The sequence below is a fragment of the Haliotis rufescens genome, unplaced genomic scaffold, assembly GCF_023055435.1.
Source record: "Haliotis rufescens isolate VD_foot unplaced genomic scaffold, xgHalRufe1.0.p SCAF_58, whole genome shotgun sequence".
NCBI classification, from domain to species: Eukaryota; Metazoa; Mollusca; class Gastropoda; order Lepetellida; family Haliotidae; genus Haliotis; species Haliotis rufescens.
The window spans coordinates 1,548,062-1,567,687 of NW_025964312.1; the positions used below are offsets into that span (position 1 = coordinate 1,548,062).

Genomic DNA, 19,626 nt, shown 5'->3' on the forward strand with positions numbered 1-19,626 from the left:
AGTTTCTCTGGCTTTTACAAAACGTCATTCAGATGTTTTCATTCAGGATTGGGATCTGGATTTCAAATTCCAAAATTTCCATACTGAGCAGTGGAATAAATCAAGGCTACCATATTGTGACCCAGATAATAGACAGTTATTTTTGTAAGTCGACGTCATAATGAATAAAACATTTTAAAGAGGTATTCCATTTCACTGACATTTAAAAGACTGCTGATCAACGTATTTACATCATCCATCACAGATACAAAATATGTATTTTTAAAAAATAATGAAAGCTTTCGGTCAGAGGGCGCATAGAATAATACAGACTCATCTTCTTCGCTGATGGTCCGTTCAGACATGAAAGGTTATGATGAGTGAGATTATCTGAAACAACAAGATATGTTAAAATACATGTGGCATTTTACAATTTATCGATTGCACCAAAATATTTAAATTTGATGGTAAGGCTATACCAATATAATTACTTTTACCAAAACTTTGCAGAAATAGAAAAATATATTACAATTGCCCAATCAATAATCATATTTTTTTCCTGGGTAAAAAACCCACAACATTCATTTCTCTTTTTAATTGCTATTTTAATTAACCTCAAATCAGTCCAGTGTTCAGGTGGAAAATGAATGTGACTTGTTGTGTGGAAAATAGTACATAGTATTGACTTGGCCGTGGAGCCCGCAAGGTCATCTATTGTATACAGCGCAAAAGAAGTTCAAGAACACTTGATAGGACCATCGTTAGCCCATCATATGAAAACGGGGGCACAGGTGGCCCAGTTGTCTCATGCGCCACGAATTGCTGTGCAGAGTTGTGTCCCTTGGGCATGCCAGGAACCTATGATTGTGGGTTCAAATCCTGGTTCGCCCTGATTATGTTTCTTGGTTTGTCAGCACCATACCCGTGCTTGTGGATTTCACCTGAGACCTGCATCACCTCGGGCTTTCCGCCCACATTAAGCTGACACACTGCGATATAACTGGAATACTGTTAAAAGCGGTGTTAAACCCAACTCATTCACTCACTCATATGAAAACATTGGGTATTCTTTAACTTCTTTTGAGTAGTATATATTAGTCTATGGATCCCCCGAATCTGCAACTTGTGACATATCAGTGTTTTAACAAGGGCCAATGGACTTCTATGATTAATGGAACAGCCTTTAAATTCAAGAGGCTAATTTGTGTATAGATATTATATTATGAAAAACGTAAAATAAAACTGGCCTGCCTAAACTAGGAACAGTAAATGTAGTGTTCAGTAGCCCTACCAAACAGTGAGTAGTATATGGTATAAAAACTGTGTAAAAAATACATCAAGTAGGACTGGCCTAATATAGTACGTGTCCATCCTAGTTTGATCTGTCCAACAAACTTCGAGTGTGAGTGGTCTGTCTACTTTTGATGAGCCCCTAGAGAAGGTGTCCCACCAGTGACGTGATGTGCCTAGATGCAAAAACACAACCTGACAGTTTGGAAATATCTCCGTTAATCCTGTCTGAGCAGGCTGCCGGCTGCAGCCATTAATCTTCCACCACCTTTCAAGGAACAATCCATAAGCAATTCGTGCTATTGAAGCCAGACTCAGGTCTGTAGACCAAGATGGATGTATGTGGTAAGACCCTGTTAAACCAGCGGTACTAATTTCATCACCACTGTCTCGACAGATGAGTTTTTTTACCAACATGGAATATCATTAATAATCATGTTAGGGTTGTAAAAAATGCAAATACCTTGAGTAAGTTTTTTATGGTACATATTTATCATGAGTAAGTACTAGTGATTTACAAATTCCAACTTTCTATTGTACTCTCAACATAACAATGGCTAGATAAAATATGTTGTTTGGTAAACATCATCCCACTGCGTGAAATATGGTTGTGCCAAGTTTTGTTGACATTGTCTACAAATATCAGACCAAATTTGTAAGTAAGACATGCAAGATTGCCTATATATTTATCTTGCATATATTTTTAACCACTATTTTTGTTCATAATTTGCTAATGGGATCAGATAGTGAACTGAATATGTGTTATCTCCAGATAATCCTTGTAGCAATTTCTGACCACATCCATGGTTTGGTGGATGGAACGTCAGCTAGGAGAGTGGAAGGTCAGTGTTCAATCCCTGTCCGAGTCAAACCACAAGACGTCAAAGGATGGTACTTGTTGTTACCCTGCCTGGCGCTCGGCATTTAGGGGCTAAAACAAGGAATGTTAGCTGGAAGTCAGCATACTGTGTCTCAGCGGGGTATTTACGTTAAACTGCGGCATGGTATCTCAATGGGCTCTCACTATAAAACTGACTCATGATATCAATCACTGGATTGTCTGGTCCAGACTATTACTTACAGACTGCCGTCATATAGCTGGAATATTGTTGAGTGCGGCGTTAATCAGCGAAGAAACAAACCTGCAAACTAAACAACATTTCCAGACATATCAAAAATGCCTAGTGGAAAACAAATAAGTTAAGGATCAATAGCGATTATTGTAAATAAAGAACGTTTCTCGTCGCTGATTCTCTTTGAAAGAAAACGTTTGCTCTCTTTAGCAACACTGGAACCTTTCAACTTGTTTCATCAAACAGAGTTGAATTAAGGAGACGATCAGTGTGTGGAAAATAGCACAGATGTAAAAACATCTTTGTGATATGACTTGTTAACGATCAAAGCCGACCTGTGAAGATCCGGGGTAGAATAGGTCTTCAGCAACCCATGCTTGCCGTAAAAGGCGACTATGCTTGTCGTAAAAGGCAACTAATGAGATCGGGTGGTCAGGCTCGCTGACTTGGTTGATGCATGTCATCGATCCCAATTGCGTGGATCGATGCTAGTGATGTCAATCACTGGATTGTCTGGTCCAGACTTTATTATTTACAGACCACTGTCATATAGCTTGAATATTGCTGAGTGCGGCGTTAAACAACAAACCAACCAACCAACCAACGATCAAAGCCTGCTTTAAATGATTAAGCTTCAGTGTGCGAAAGAGGAAGTGTGGATTTGAAAACACTTTTCCTGCTATCATTGACATTGCGTGGTTGTCCAGGTGCATATGCCCTCGAAGTCGCTTATTTCAGGTCGGTGAACATCAGCTCCAGGTGATTTGTTGACAGGTAAACGTTATTTTGCCACACGATCGGGTAGACTTTGTTGTTTTCATGGTATTGAAGTAATTAGCTGCAGTGACAATTGCCCACTTTGTGGTGTTGATGTTCTGTGTTAGTCGGGGAGTATTGCTGATTCAGGGTGAATGGGTTTTAGATTATCATAGCCCAGCTTGTATTGTTCTCATATGACTTGCCAGTGGGTATTCCGGCGCAGAATTGGTCTTCAATATCCTGCGTTGATTGTTGTGAGAGCTCAAGCAAATTGGATTGTGTGTGATAATGTGTGACCTTTAATGCATGTAATTGTACCCAGACTGGGTGGACCTTTGTTCATGCCAGTAACTGGGGGCACGGGTGGCCCAGTCGTCTAAGGCGCCGCTAGTCGCTGTGCAGAGTTGCGTCCCTTGGGCACGCCAGAAACCTATGGTTGATGGTTCGAATCCCGGTTCGCCTCGATTATGTTTCTAGGTTTGTCAGCATCATACCCGTGCTCGTGGGTTTCACCGAAGTTGTAAACGTGCATTACTTCGGGCTTTCCTCCCACATTAAGCTGACACGCCGTGATATAACTGGAACACTGTTAAAAGCGGTGTTCAAAACCCAACTCACTCATGCCAGCAACTGCTGGTTCTGGTCAGACCTTTTTGATAGGATATTTGTCTATTCTCCTCAAATAGGATGTTTATCTCATTGACTAATCTGACAAAGTTGATATTTTCCTGAGAGGCACAGCAATTTGCTTTCTTTGTAATCTGGTAGTAGATGGAGCGTCTGCCCAAAGAGCAGGAAGTTGCAGCTCGATACCTGGCTGCACAATACCAAAAGACGTTACCCAAAATGGTAATGTCTTGTTACCTGACCTGATACTCGGCATTAAGGGGCTAAAGCTCAAACAAGGACTGGTCGGCTTGGAGTCAGTATACTGTGTCTGAGTAGGGTATTTATGTAAAACTGCGGCATGGTACCTCAGTGGGCTAGCACTATAAAACCGGCTTTATTCCGGACTAGTACAAGCCCCTCCCCATACACGCTTGTGCAGATGCACTTTTAGAAGTGCAACAATCTTGTAAAGCAACATTAAACCCCATGTCATCTCCCCTCTTAGTAATTGGCATCTTACTGTAAATATTATTGTGTCATTTAGCCAGACTGAAAGTACTTCTGCATAAAGTGCTGTTTGACAGGAGTTTATTTTTTCATTTTTTTGCCAATGAATACAGTATTTCACCACTACATGATAAAGCTGTCATATTATCATTTTTCTGACTCCCTTTCCCCGAATGTTATCAGCTTGATGGTGTCGTGGATATTCCCCTGCATGTTGTTTCACCAAAGTAGTAAAAGTCTGCATTGTGTGGGCCACTTCAGGCTTACCATCCACATTAAGATGGCATGTTGTTGTGTGATTTAAATACCATTCAGTACTGCACTAAGCTTTGCTCGCTCACTGACTTGCTATCTAGCTCGTTCTCGAACGAACAAACAAACAAATAGCTCACTCACTCATGCACCAACCCACTCACTCACTCACTTAAAAATATCCCATCATGAAAGTGGCATGCCTTTTGTGGTGATGAAAGATGATGATGATTGTGGGAGTGATGATGATGATGCTTAAGTTCATGATGATAATGATGATGATGCTGATGATGAAGCTAAAGATTATGATGAAAGATGATGATGATGAAAGACGATGATGCTGATGATGATGAAAGATGATGATGCTAAAGATGATGATGCTAAAGATGATGATGCTAAAGATGATGATGAAAGATGATGATGATGAAAGACGATGATGCTAAAGATTATGATGAAAGATGATCATGAAAGATGATGATGCTAAAGATGATGTAAGATGATGAAGCTAAAGATGATGAAGCTAAAGATGATGATGAAAGATGATGATGCTAAAGATGATGATGAAAGATGATGATGCTAAAGATGATGATGAAAGATGATGATGCTAAAGATGATGATGAAAGATGATGATGAAAGATGATGATGCTAAAGATGATGATGAAAGATGATGATGCTAAAGATGATGATGAAAGATGATGATGCTAAAGATGATGATGAAAGATGATGATGAAAGATGATTATGAAAGATGATTATGAAAGATGATGATGCTAAAGATGATGATGAAAGATGATGATGAAAGATGATGATGCTAAAGATGATGATGAAAGGTGATGATGCTAAAGATGATGATGCTAAAGATGATGATGAAAGATGATGATGAAAGATGATGATGAAAGATGATGATGCTAAAGATGATGATGAAAGATGATGATGAAAGATGATGCTAAAGATGATGATGCTAAAGATGATGATGAAAGATGATGATGCTAAAGATGATGATGAAAGATGATGATGAAAGATGATGATGAAAGATGATGATGCTAAAGATGATGATGAAAGATGATGATGAAAGATGATGATGCTAAAGATGATGCTAAAGATGATGATGAAAGATGATGATGCTAAAGATGATGATGAAAGATGATGATGCTTAAGATGATGATGAAAGATGATGATGAAAGATGATGATGCTAAAGATGATGATGCTAAAGATGATGATGAAAGATGATGATGCTAAAGATGATGATGAAAGATGATGATGCTAAAGATGATGATGAAAGATGATGATGCTAAAGATGATGATGAAAGATGATGATGAAAGATGATGATGAAAGATGATGATGCTAAAGATGATGATGAAAGATGATGATGAAAGATGATGATGCTAAAGATGATGATGAAAGATGATGATGCTAAAGATGATGATGAAAGATGATGATGAAAGATGATGATGAAAGATGATGATGCTTAAGATGATGATGCTAAAGATGATGATGAAAGGTGATGATGCTAAAGATGATGATGCTAAAGATGATGATGAAAGATGATGATGAAAGATGATGATGAAAGATGATGATGCTAAAGATGATGATGAAAGATGATGATGAAAGATGATGCTAAAGATGATGATGCTAAAGATGATGATGAAAGATGATGATGCTAAAGATGATGATGAAAGATGATGATGAAAGATGATGATGAAAGATGATGATGCTAAAGATGATGATGAAAGATGATGATGAAAGATGATGATGCTAAAGATGATGCTAAAGATGATGATGAAAGATGATGATGCTAAAGATGATGATGAAAGATGATGATGCTTAAGATGATGATGAAAGATGATGATGAAAGATGATGCTAAAGATGATGATGCTAAAGATGATGATGAAAGATGATGATGCTAAAGATGATGATGAAAGATGATGATGAAAGATGATGATGAAAGATGATGATGCTAAAGATGATGATGAAAGATGATGATGAAAGATGATGATGCTAAAGATGATGCTAAAGATGATGATGAAAGATGATGATGCTAAAGATGATGATGAAAGATGATGATGCTTAAGATGATGATGAAAGATGATGATGAAAGATGATGATGCTAAAGATGATGATGCTAAAGATGATGATGAAAGATGATGATGCTAAAGATGATGATGAAAGATGATGATGCTAAAGATGATGATGAAAGATGATGATGCTAAAGATGATGATGAAAGATGATGATGAAAGATGATGATGAAAGATGATGATGCTAAAGATGATGATGAAAGATGATGATGAAAGATGATGATGCTAAAGATGATGATGAAAGATGATGATGCTAAAGATGATGATGAAAGATGATGATGAAAGATGATGATGAAAGATGATGATGCTTAAGATGATGATGAAAGATGATGATGAAAGATGATGATGAAAGATGATGCTGAAGATGATGATGAAAGATGATGATGCTAAAGATGATGATGAAAGGTGATGATGCTTAAGATGATGATGAAAGATGATGCTAAAGATGATGATGAAAGATGATGATGAAAGGTGATGATGAAAGATGATGATGCTAAAGATGATGATGATGAAAGATGATGATGCTAAAGATGATGATGATGAAAGATGATGATGATGATGGATGATGATGATGAAAGATGATGATGATGAAAGATGATGATTGTGGTGATGATGGAAGTGAACTCCTTCCCCTTTCTTCCTTTCTCCCCCTTTCTATCACTCACTCACCCCCTGACTGTCTGCAGCTTAGTTAAATTATTGTTCAGCTCTTTGATATCTTTTGTTTCTTTTTTGTGTTTATCTTGGAACATGATATTTTCATATTTACAGGTAAACCAACAACTTTAGTCTCACACCTTGGTTTTGACATGAACTCGTTAGAGCAAAGGTAAGACAATCTTAATTACTTCTGAACTGCAGGGTAGAAGAGGGTATACACATGAAAATTGGATTTGACCCAAAAATTACAAAAGTTGTTGCTAGGCAACAGGTGCCAAAACACTGTAAACTTGAGGTCCAAAACAGAACTATTATACCTGTGTAACCCATCACCATCAAACAACTATTTCTTGTTTGTTTCATTTTTAGCCACGATCAAACATGAGTGTATACGTTCTTTTGCCTGGCAGTTTATGTACATAAGCGTTCTGTCCTTATGGGCCATGTTTTAATTCTGTACTGTTCATTCCATGACGGACCGCCTCCGTGGTCTTGTGGTAGAGCGTCCGCCCGGAGAGCGGAAGGTCCGGGGTTCGATCCCGGGCCGCGTCATACAAAAAGACGTTAAAAGATTGTACTTGTTGTTACCATGTCTGGCGCTCGGCATTAAGGGGCTAAAACAAGGACTGGTCGGCTCGGAGTCAGTATACTGTGTCTGAGTGGGGTATTCATGTTAAACTGCGGCATGGTATCTCAGTGAGCTAGCACTATAAATCGGCATCAGTCCGGACTAGTACAAGCAGCCAAACACACACATACACGTGCATGCACGTCGCTATATAAGTGCAATAATCTTGGACGCGACGTTAAACCCAATTTCACCTCACCTCACCATTCCATGACGACAACATTGGTTTTAGCCCGTGCACTCATTCGAACGTATCATTGGTGGGGTAGGAATAGTTTATGTTTGTTTCACCTGAAAGCCAGCAAAGGCTTCATCATATATTTAACCAGTTCTCAAGAAACAGCATCGAAACTCCTGTTTAAATATTATACTCACTGAAGGTAAGTTGAGTTGTAGCTTCCAACGCCACCAATGTCTGCATTCATCTTCTCTTCAGAAACTTATGCTTGTCGTAAAAGGCAACTAACAGGATCGGGTGGTCAGGCTCGCTGACTTGGTTGATACATGTCATCGGTCCCAATTGCGTGGATCGATGCTCATGATATTGATCACTGGATTGTCTGGTCCAGACTCAATTATTTACAGACCGCCGTCATATAGCTGGAATATTGCTGAGTGCAGCGTAAAACAACAAACCAACCAACCAACCAACTCTTCAGAAACTGAAATTTCACATGCTTGGTCCAAAATGTTGACACCTAAATTTGCCTCAGTTTTCTTGTGGGTCCTTGCTTGTCCTCTAAAAATTGTTTTCAGGCTGTTGTATTAGAGATGTGTCGTAAAACAACATTCACGATTTCTATAGAATTGGATGAGGGTTGGGACGGGAAGTTCTGGTACTCGGGTCAGGTGGGTACTGAGTGGTACCAAGGTACCCTGTGGTTTGTCAAGTGATGTATTGCTTAATGACAAAAACTCACTATGGGTCAGTGGTTACACTACAAGTCACTGATGTTTGCATTTCTTTCTGCGATGCACACATTCCTTTTGACTTGAATATGTTTAAGAAAAGATAAAGCTTCAGTCAACTTCATTCAGTGTATTCATGATCAGATCGTTTGATAGTTTGATACATGTATCTAAATAGTTTTTGCTGCAGTAAAACAATTCCCAATCAGACATTTTGTTCCCAACTCTTGATGCCTACAGTGGGAACGCGGGTAGGGTCAGGTAATAGAGGGTCGGGTACCCGGATAGTAAATTTGGACTCGTCCCAGCCCTAATAGTATGCCTTGTGTAGTCATATCTTTGTTCATTCTTTCGATCCAGTTAACAATTTATCTCACAAGTACTCATTACAGGGAATGTCAACAACACTCGTAACATCATGGGAATCAATTTGCCGAAGGTGAAAGGCATGCATCAGCTGTCCGTGCAAAGTTCTTTTGAGTCTACTGGCCCAAACTGGTCCTAACCATCATTTTCAGTAATTTTGATACGTGTATCTTAGGAGTTATGGCCAGGGCTGCGGTAAAACAATTCCCAGTCAGACATTTTGTATCTATCTCTTGAAACCTACAATGGGTAATAAATTTGGACTCGTCCCAACCCTAAATTGGACCCCATTTTCACACACTTAACTTCAACTGAATGTCTGAAATTGCACTCAGAAACTACGATGTTGGAAATATCCACCACAATATAGAAGCATGGCTTTATTTGTATTTATTCAGAATATCTTCAGTTATTTTCATTTCGAGCTCCAGACATCAGCCATGCTTGGCTGAATGTTTTGCTCACTCTTTGAAGAAATTTACATATCTTGATGTTGATTGGCTGATTAGGAAGTTCACCTGATGCGACCTCCTATAGATGATCTCAGATCTCCGGGTGGAGCGGCAGCGTATCGGAGTAAAACATCTGATTTTCCCGAGATAATGTTTTCTTCCCCCTCAGTGACTTGCATGCACGGAGTAACCTTGCCGATCTAGTGACAATTCCCATGTTGGATGTATTTCAATAAAACAACAACATCAAAACTAAGGGTTGAGAGGAATGGTGTCATTCACGAGTCTAGTGACTTTCATCAATAGCAATTATTGGTGTAATTATGTATGTCTACTATATCAAGCGTCGTAATGAAACACTGGTATCAGTGATGTGGAGTAGATCTCCAATAATCAGTGTTTCATCCTCTCATGGGGAGCCGTGAAGTGCTGATGGAACTAATGATGGCATTGCATGCACTAAAGTAGTCCTCGTTCAATGACTCTAGAAGTTTTTTGTTAACGTGTGAAAATGTATTTTGACATTGAGATGTTTCTTATTTATCATCGGAGAGGATTTGTGATGATGTTTCAGGCTGTCCTCCAACTTTTAGCTCACATGTGTGTGTGTGTGTGTGTGTGTGTGTGTGTGTGTGTGTGTGTGTGTGTGTGTGTGTGTGTGGTGGGGGGGGGGAAGGGGGGATGTAGCCTTGTGGTTAAGGAGTTCACTCATCATGAAGGCCTGGGTTCGATTCCCCACATGGGTACAATGTGTGAAGCCCATTGAAGCCCAAGTGTGTCCCCCTGCCGTGATATAAGTGGCATAAAACCATACTCACTCACTCACTCATATTCCATGAACTGCGATAATGTGGTATTAAACTCACTAACTAGATTGTCCAGATCCTCAGCCCGTCTGAATGACGAGAACAGCAGGATGGCGGTATGGCATCCAGATCCTCAGCCCGTCTGAATGACGAGAACAGTAGGATGGCGTCCAGAGCCTCAGCCTGTCTGAATGATGAGAACAGTGGGATGGCGGTATGGCGGTATGGCATCCAGATCCTCAGCCTGTCTAAATGACGAGAACAGTAGGATGGCGGTATGGCATCCAGATCCTCAGCCCGTCTGAATGACGAGAACAGTAGGATGGCGGTATGGCGTCCAGATCTTCAGCCTGTCTGAATGATGAGAACAGTAGGATGGCGGTATGGCATCCAGATCCACAGCCCGTCTGAATGACGAGAACAGTAGGATGGCGGTATGGCATCCAGATCCACAGCCCGTCTGAATGACGAGAACAGTAGGATGGCGTCCAGATCCTCAGCCTGTCTGAATGATGAGAACAGTGGGATGGCGGTATGGCGGTATGGCGTCCAGATCCTCAGCCTGTCTGAATGATGAGAACAGTAGGATGGCGGTATGGCGTCCAGATCTTCAGCCTGTCTGAATGATGAGAACAGTAGGATGGCGGTTTGCCTCAAGATCCTCAGCCTGTCTGAATGACGAGAACAGTAGGATGGCGGTATGGCGTCCAGATCCACAGCCCTTCTTAATGACGAGAACAGTAGGATGGCGTCCAGATCCTCAGCCTGTCTGAATGATGAGAACAGTAGGATGGCGGTATGGCGTCCAGATCTTCAGCCTGTTTGAATGATGAGAACAGTAGGATGGCAGCATGGCTGACATAGACAGAAAAGCCTCATGTTGAGGTACAAGATAAATGTAATTTGTTACCCGAAATTAATCAGTGAGGTGATTGATGGTCGTCTTTATCCAATTATTAACGATAGTGGCTGCTTTTCATCAGATAGGGTTACTGTTGTTAGATGACTGGCTTTTGCAGCATGTTCATAAAAGCGATGAATGAAAGGATGGGTGTGAAATGGAAATGATGAGATTATCGTCAGGTTCTGAAAATCCAATATATGCCAGAAATATCATACATAGTTATAAAGACTTTGTAAATTGGATGTGATTATATCATTAAGTCATAACTCGCACGTGTGGTTACGAGATAATTTGCTTCTGGTGTCTAAGGTATTCAATGCCAAAGAAAGTAACTTTTGTCACAGTAGTTTGACTTTTGACATAAGGATTTAGTGTAAATCTAATGATATGTAATTATGGGGAGAAGAAAATATTTTGGGTGTTTATTTATTCCATAATTGAAATAATTTGTGCTCTGGGTGTTGACCCTTGGAGAGGATGAAGATATTTTTTTAGATATTTTTGGTACTGTTGAGGATGGAAACACTTAAGTAAGGAGATTTACATTTTCTTGCAAGTTTTATATTCACTCAAGTTGTCTGATGATTTGTCATGGTGGCTTCAAACAGGTCCTGTACCCAATGCTTGTCTCCCCTTGGAGATTCTATGTGGAATAGACACCTTGTACCCCATGTGTGTCTTCTGTTGGTGGTTTTGATGCTTGTCATGATAGCCAAACAATGTTGAAAAGTTGGATACCATGTCCTCTGTTTCCCCTTGCATAATATTTATGTTGTAAGCTGGTGAAAAGCCATTTTCATGAAGAGAATCCCTAACTAAGTCACGGTTTAATTAACTGCTGCGATATTTTCCACAGAAAAACTATTTTGAGTATTGTGACAGTTCAGCAAAAAGCAACGGCACGGCACAACAACAGGATTTTAATTTTAAGAGGTTATGTTTTAAAATGTCATTACCTTGAACTCCATACATTATATAACGTTTGTTGTTGGCAACTGAGGACTGACCCCTGGGACAGAGTAGGACCCCAGGGACAGAGTAAGACCCCAGGGACAGAGTAGGACCCCAGGGACAGAGTAAGACCCCAGGGACAGATTAGGACCCCAGGGACAGAGTAAGACCTCAGGGACAGAGTAAGACCCCAGGAACAGAGTAGGACCCCAGGGACAGAGTAAGACCCCAGGGACAGAGTAAGACCCCAGGGACAGAGTAGGACCCCAGGGACAGAGTAGGACCCCAGGGACAGAGTAAGACCCCTGGGACAGAGTTGGACCCCAGGCATGCTGATTAAGATGAGGAATGGCTGGTAGCAATGTGTGGCCTAGCACACACATCATACCTGGATAGAATTGATCGATCTTACATCAGCCAGTCTGGCCATGACTTGATTACTTACAGCCATGTGAGGATATGCTGACTGCTGTAAAATAACATTCACTCAGGCAGACCTGCTGTTGAAGAATGTGGTGGTTAGTCTGGGGTTAGATCGAAGTATGTATGAATGGGGTGGGTTAGGGGAGGGAGGGGGTGATCGATTGCTGCGTGAAGAGGTGGGTTATTGCTTATGAAGGTTTATCATTTCTCAGGGCGGTTCACTGTTTCCTGTGGAAGTTGACCTGGTAGACTTTTATTATTGCTTGCAATGGCTGATTGTTGATCGTGGTGGCTGATGGTTGCTCATGGTGGCTGATGGTTGCTCTGAGTGGCCGATGGTTGCTCTCAGTGGCTGATGGTTGCTCGTGGTGGCTGATAGTTGCTCTTGGTGGACGTTGGTTGCTCGTGGTGGCTGATAGTTGCTCTCGGTGGCTGATGGTTGCTCTCGGTGGCTGATGGTTGCTTGTGTTGGTTCATCACTGCTTATGAAAGGTCATCACTTCCCATGGACTTAGAGGTTGGATATTACTTACTGAGGTCAACCATTGCATTACAAAATTGCAGATGGAAGTTTATCATTGAACATGGGGGTTTATCATTGAACTTGAAGTTTATAATTGCACATGGATGATGATCATAGGTCGTGTGGAGTTTCAAGTCTTTATTTGTCAGCAGGGTGGTTGATACTTTTACATTTGTCAAATCTTTCCCAATAGCCATTGAAGGTACCCCTTTGACCTTTGTCTCTGTCAATCACAAACATCAAGTTTTTCACATATTCACAAGACATGTTCCTCTGGTCACTGGCAGCAAACAGCTCCACGTCTCTCTTGGACAACGTGGTGACATCCACACCAGCTTTCAGTGTCAGTATCCCAGTCACAAACACATCGTCTGTATTTATGAATTTTGCATCCCTTGATGTTTCTAAAATTTGAGTAACGATGTCCTGCGTAACAAAATACCCAAACCCCAAACATGACTTCGGCCACCTGTAGAAGGGATACACATGTTCAGGAACATACACTCGTGCATTGGGGCGGCGAAACGGAATTGATAACGACTCTAGTCGATAACAATGAAATAGGTTTTTTGTTGACTTCCCTTTCAGGTAGTCAACTATTTTATAAATATTCACCATCGTGTCATCGTCAATTTTCATAATGAAGTCAACATGTCGGCAGTTTGTATTGATCCAGTGGTAAGCCATTATGTGTTTGTAGGTGAGATTTCTGTACGAGTCAATGAAGTTTCCTTGCACGATGTCCTGAAAATGTTTTGATTCGTTGGCTATTGATTCCTGTTTTGTAGAATTTAGTGACTGTCCTAGCATGAAGACAGTCCTTATTGATTTAGTGTCAATTCTTTTTATGGATCCAAAGGTTTTTCGGATTTCCTGTCTTTGTTCAAAGTGATCTGGAGCTGAATGCACAAAACCAACAAGAAACGGACTTTGTTCACAGATCCGAGAATCCAGACTCCATGAAAATTCATGTAAATTCAAAAATACATCTTTGGCTGAATTTGGCGGAAGGGAAATAAATGTTTTTATTTTTTCATTAAGTTCGTCAGAATCCTCTTCTTTGTTCATGAAATGACTTAAGGTCTTCAGGATCAATTTTGACTCTTCAGTGCTGCTGAGATCTGTGAATTCACTTCGGTTGGAACCAAGAACTTGTACACACTCTTCCTTCACAAATGCTTCTATTTCATCCTTAAATTCAATTTGAGTTTTTCCAGTTGATGCGATTATGTTCATTCTTGATAAACGGTTTATCATTTTCTCAAGCTTGCTCGTAGCTGTAGCCTGGGATGTGTGCGATTTTTTCCAAGGACCAACTGGCCCTGCAAGGGCTATATGTGATTGGTTCCAAGGACCAACTGGCCCTGCATTAACTCTTGCAAGGGTTGTGTTTGATCTTGAAATTGTTGTTTGGTGTGATGTTTCTTTGAAGAGAATCCGGGCATTTCTGTGGTTGGCCAGATTTGGAAGTTTTATCATATAAACTTGAATAAGAATTACACCGAGGCCACTCCCTATGATTAGAAATGCCCGCAGAGTTCCTAGTATTCCAAATCTTGGTAACTTGTTTTTTCTTTTGTTTTTCATTTTTCTTTTGGTTTGAGATCTGAAATAAAGATGTACAACAGAATTATTTAGTGGTTCTTAGTTATTGTGAGTGGGGGCGGTCGGGTAGCCTAGTGGTTGAAGCGTTCGCTCGTCACGCCGAAGACCCGGGTTTGATTCCTGACATGGGTACAATGTGTGAAGCCCATTTCTGGTGTTCCCCGCTGTGATATTGCTGGAATAGTGCTAAAAGCGTCGTGAAACCATACTCAATCAATAAATCAATATTGTGAGTGAGTGTATTTTTTCCACTTTTTAGCAATATTTGAGCCATATGCTGGGGCAAAGCAAAAATGGACTTGACACATTATACCCATGTGGGGAATCAAACCGGGCCGAGGGAAAAATTTGACCATTTTTAACATTTTTAAAAGCCTATATCTAAAAGCCTGTTTTCTAATGAAGCTCCAGATGTTATAACTAGTATTTCAAACATTATTTCACCCACAACACTGATTTTGGATAGAACCACAAGCACATGCAATAGATTCAGAGCTTACATGCCACAAGATTTTCTTCCAACACATTTCTGACCACCGCATAACATGTATCCAGTTTATCTCGGTGTAGTTTCCATATTCAACATCTGTTTAAGCTTTAGCTGTGGTCTACACCTCGTCAATATTAGATACAATAACAAGCTCCATGAATACAGCACTTGTGAGGGAGTGTATCACCAGCATGTGATACGGACTGATAGTTCCCTGTCTGCCCTGTAATATAAATGAAATGTAGCCAACAACATATGTGTGGAGTCTTGTTGCTCGTGTTATTCCAGGACTTTTCCATGTCAGCAGAGCATGTCACGATTTCAGATTTCGGAATGTGTTTTGGTAATCATGTCTGAAGGCATGTTTCATGAAACGTTTCATGAATTTAATTTCATTTTGGACCACCCAGTATCATTTCAGTTTGTCGAAAAAACTAAAGTAGGTTTAAATTAAATTAAATTGTCTGGGTTTTTTATTCATGCATTTATAAAGAAGTTCACCCTGGTATTGGAGGCTTTATTTTGATTGGTCAGTCTGATGGGTTTTTTACATGTATCACCACATACTTCTTTTCTAACATTGCTGGTAATGAATGATTGGACTCAAATGTTTTAAAAGTACTGTGTTGTAGTTTCTTTGGTTATTTAAAAAAAGTGACACTTTTTTAACAGAAAGCCTGACAAACATTGAGTAAAAGAGTGCCTGTAAATTTAAAAAATAGTTGAGATCTGACACACTTACAAATATTTTGTTTTATGTTTATAAGTATGCTGAGAATGTGGTAATTCTTACCATAAAAAAGTTGTGTATTAAGTTGAATTCAATAACTAATAATTGTACAACGTCCTACCTCCTGCCCTTGGCCTGTCTTTCAGTCAATGGATAATTCTTAACTTCAAAAATATTATTTAATTTATGTTCAATAGCTTTTTATTGTACAGCGTCCTACCTCCTGCCCTTGGCCTGTCTTTCGGTCAATGGATAATTCTTAACTTCAAAAACATTATTAAAGTTAGGTTCAATAACTAATAATTGTACAGCGTCCTACCTCCTGCCCTTGGCCTGTCTTTCAGTCAATGTTAATCTACATCTGGTGACGGCTGATTCGGCAGCAGCTGTCTCCTAGCAGTCCCTATCACTCTGATGCAATCTACAGTCTATTAAATTTCATGTGGCATTGACAACTGTGTGCTTGTATTCCTTCATGAAGAGGTGAACTTCAGGTTAACTTTATTAACTCCAGTTTGCTTTTGGACTTGACCCACAAACCTGTTGTTACGATGCGGACAGGGATGGAATCAAATATTGTCAGGTAAACGATCTTGATACGATGTGGACAGGGATGGAATCAAATATTGTCAGGTAAACAATCATGATACGATGCGGACAGGGGTGGAAAAAAATATTGACAGGTTAAACGATCATGATACGATGCGGACAGGGATGGAATCAAATATTGTCAGGTTAAACGATCATGATACGATGGGGACAGGGATGGAATCAAATATTGTCAGGTAAACGATCTTGATATGATGCGGACAGGGATGGAATCAAATTTTGTCAGGTAAACGATCTTGATACGATGCGGACAGGGATGGAATCAAATATGGACAGGTAAACGATCTTGATACGATGCGGACAGGGATGGAATCAAATATGGACAGGTAAACGATCTTGATACGATGCTGACAGGGATGGAATCAAATATGGACAGGTAAACGATCTTGATACAATGGGGACAGGGATGGAATCATATTGTCAGGTTAAACGATCTTGATACAATGCAATATGTGAAACATGGTATGCAAATTGTACAGTTATAAATTTCTTTTAATGATCCAGATGGTGCTGGTCTATTGTAGTTGTATTTTAGGAAGTCAATTGTTCAGTCTGATACCTGCACTTTGGGCTTTTCTCACTCACTCACTCACTCACTCACTCACTCACTCACTCACTCACTCACTCACTCACTCACTCACTGTTTAATAATGTTTTGTTTAGGTTTGAAATACTATGATTTTTTACCTTTTTGATGAGGTCCCATGTTACTAATTCTACATCACAAGGGTGTGTGGGTAGACGGTGGTCCACAAGCGACTACAGCTTGATCACTGTACAGAGTTGTGTCCCTTAGGTGTGCTCGATACCTGTACAGGGTTGTGTCCCTTAGGTGTGCTCGATACCTGTACAGAGTTGTGACCCTTAGGTGTGCTCGATACCTGTACAGAGTTGTGTCCCTTAGGTGTGCTCGATACCTGTACAGAGTTTTGTCCCTTAGGTGTGCTCGATACCTGTACAGGGTTGTGTCCCTTAGGTGTGCTCGATACCTGTACAGAGTTGTGACCCTTAGGTGTGCTCGATACCTGTACAGAGTTGTGTCCCTTAGGTGTGCTCGATACCTGTACAGGGTTGTGTCCCTTAGGTGTGCTAGATACCAAGCTCCTCACAGTGATAGTCCGTTCGAGGAGCTCTCTATACTATCGCTGCCACCAGTCAAACTCCCCACTGTGATAGGTGGCCCCCACCATGCTTGGAGTTGAACTCGCAACCAAATGACCGTTATGTCACAAACATGTCATGTTTGGTAGTGAGGTGGGTGTTTGGTAGTGAGGTGGGGTGTTTGGTAGTGAGGTGGGGTGTTTGGTAGTGAGATGGATGTTTGGTAGTGAGAATGATGTTTGGTAGTGAGGTGGGTGTTTGGTAGTGAGGTGGGTGTTTGGTAGTGAGGTGGATGTTTGGTAGTGAGATGGATGTTTGTTAGTGAGGTGGGTGTTTGGTAGTGAGGTGGAAGTTTGGTAGTGAGAAGGATGTTTGGTAGTGAGGTGGGTGTTTGTTAGTGAGATGGATGTTTGGTAGTGAGGTGTGTGTTTGGTAGTGAAGTGGGGTGTTTGGTAGTGAGGTGGGTGTTTGGTAGTGAGATGGATGTTTGGTAGTGAGGTGGGTGTTTGGTAGTGAGGTGGGTGTTTGGTAGTGAGGTGGATGTTTGGTAGTGAGGTGGGTGTTTGGTAGTGAGGTGGGTGTTTGGTAGTGAGGTGGATGTTTGGTAGTGAGGTGGGTCTTTGATAACAATCATTTACACCAATATTGGCAGTGATAAAGAATTGGGCTTTTTCCTCCTGTCATGCTTCAGGTATGCAGCAGGAATCAAATATCTCCCTACTCTGAACATTACTGAGTAGCCCTAAAGTTCCTCCATAATCTGCCATTCCGGGGTAGAATAGGTCTTCAGCAACCCATGCTTGCCGTAAAAGGCAACTATACTTGTGTAAGAGGCAACAAACGGGATCGGGTGGTCAGGCTCACTGACTTGGTTGATCCATGTCATCGATCCCAATTGCGTGGATCGATGCTCATGATATTAATCACTGGATTGTCTGGTCCAGACTCGATTATTTACAGACCGCCGTCATATAGCTGGAATATTGCTGAGTGCGGCGTAAAACAACAAACCAACCAACTATAATCTGCCCAGGCTGTTGCTCTCAGAACCTCTCCATTGTCAAGGCAGGCTTTTCAAGGTCCCGCCTTCTTGCCTTCCGGACATGATGAGAGGGGGGACTTAGCCAAGTAAACTCTATGGTATTTTAATGTAATAGGGAGAAATGCTGATGTAGTGTCTGTTGCTTTGTAGAGTTGGTTGATAAGACAAACTGATTGTGTGAAGTATTGGTGATTGACATTGGTGATGGACATTGACAGCTCAATACAATGATTTTACAGTCTCTTCAAACACTTTGTTGAATCCTACCCAAACCAAAGAGGATGTGAATGAAACACTTGGGCAAATTGAACAAACAAGAGCAACAAGTTTGAATAAGGTTTGCTGGATCTATCTAAATTTGGTTCTGCAGATTTATACTAGGATGCAGTTGAATGGATGAAAAGGGGGTCGCTGGGGAGTGCAGGGAGAAGAATTATAACAAGCTTCATGTCTTTTAATAATAATTTGATATCTTAACTTTTCAGGGTATTTGTTTGTTTCTGGTTAGTCCCTCATGTGAGGTTGTGTTTGTTTCTGGTTAGTCGCTCAAGTGCAGATGTGTTTGTTTCTAGTTAGTCCCTCAAGTGCAGATGTGTTTGTTTCCAGGTTACAGAAGCTGGAGAAGCGGGTGTTTGTGGACAACGGCGACATCCCCTCCATCGTCCACGACATGAAGGAGAAGGTGGAAGACTTTAAGGAAAAGCTAGAGGTATGTCCAGATCAGAAGTGCCACCAACAGTCAAGGTTGTGTGGTGGCCCTTTGATCGATGTGTTTGCCTCTCAGGGTTAAGGCCAGGTTTAATCCCAACATGGCTGTGAATCACTCTCCCAAGATGTGTTTCTCATGTGACATTGCTGGATGAAATATAACCTTCATTTCT

The 19,626-nt window shown here is 40.7% G+C and overlaps 1 protein-coding gene across 6 annotated transcripts in view; it reads left to right on the forward strand.

Moving 5' to 3' along the window:
* LOC124112809 (high affinity cGMP-specific 3',5'-cyclic phosphodiesterase 9A-like) overlaps nucleotides 1–19,626 on the forward strand; it is a 101,567-nt gene that overhangs the window by 64,852 nt on the left and 17,089 nt on the right. For 4 of the 6 annotated variants that reach the window (XM_046472959.2, XM_046472955.2, XM_046472956.2 and 1 more), the window contains exons 3-4: nucleotides 7,318–7,375; nucleotides 19,352–19,454. In XM_046472959.2, coding sequence (XP_046328915.1) covers nucleotides 7,318–7,375; nucleotides 19,352–19,454 — 161 coding nt within the window. The remainder of the gene's footprint in view (nucleotides 1–7,317; nucleotides 7,376–19,351; nucleotides 19,455–19,626) is intronic. The other 2 variants (XM_046472957.2, XM_046472958.2) reach the window with 1 other exon arrangement.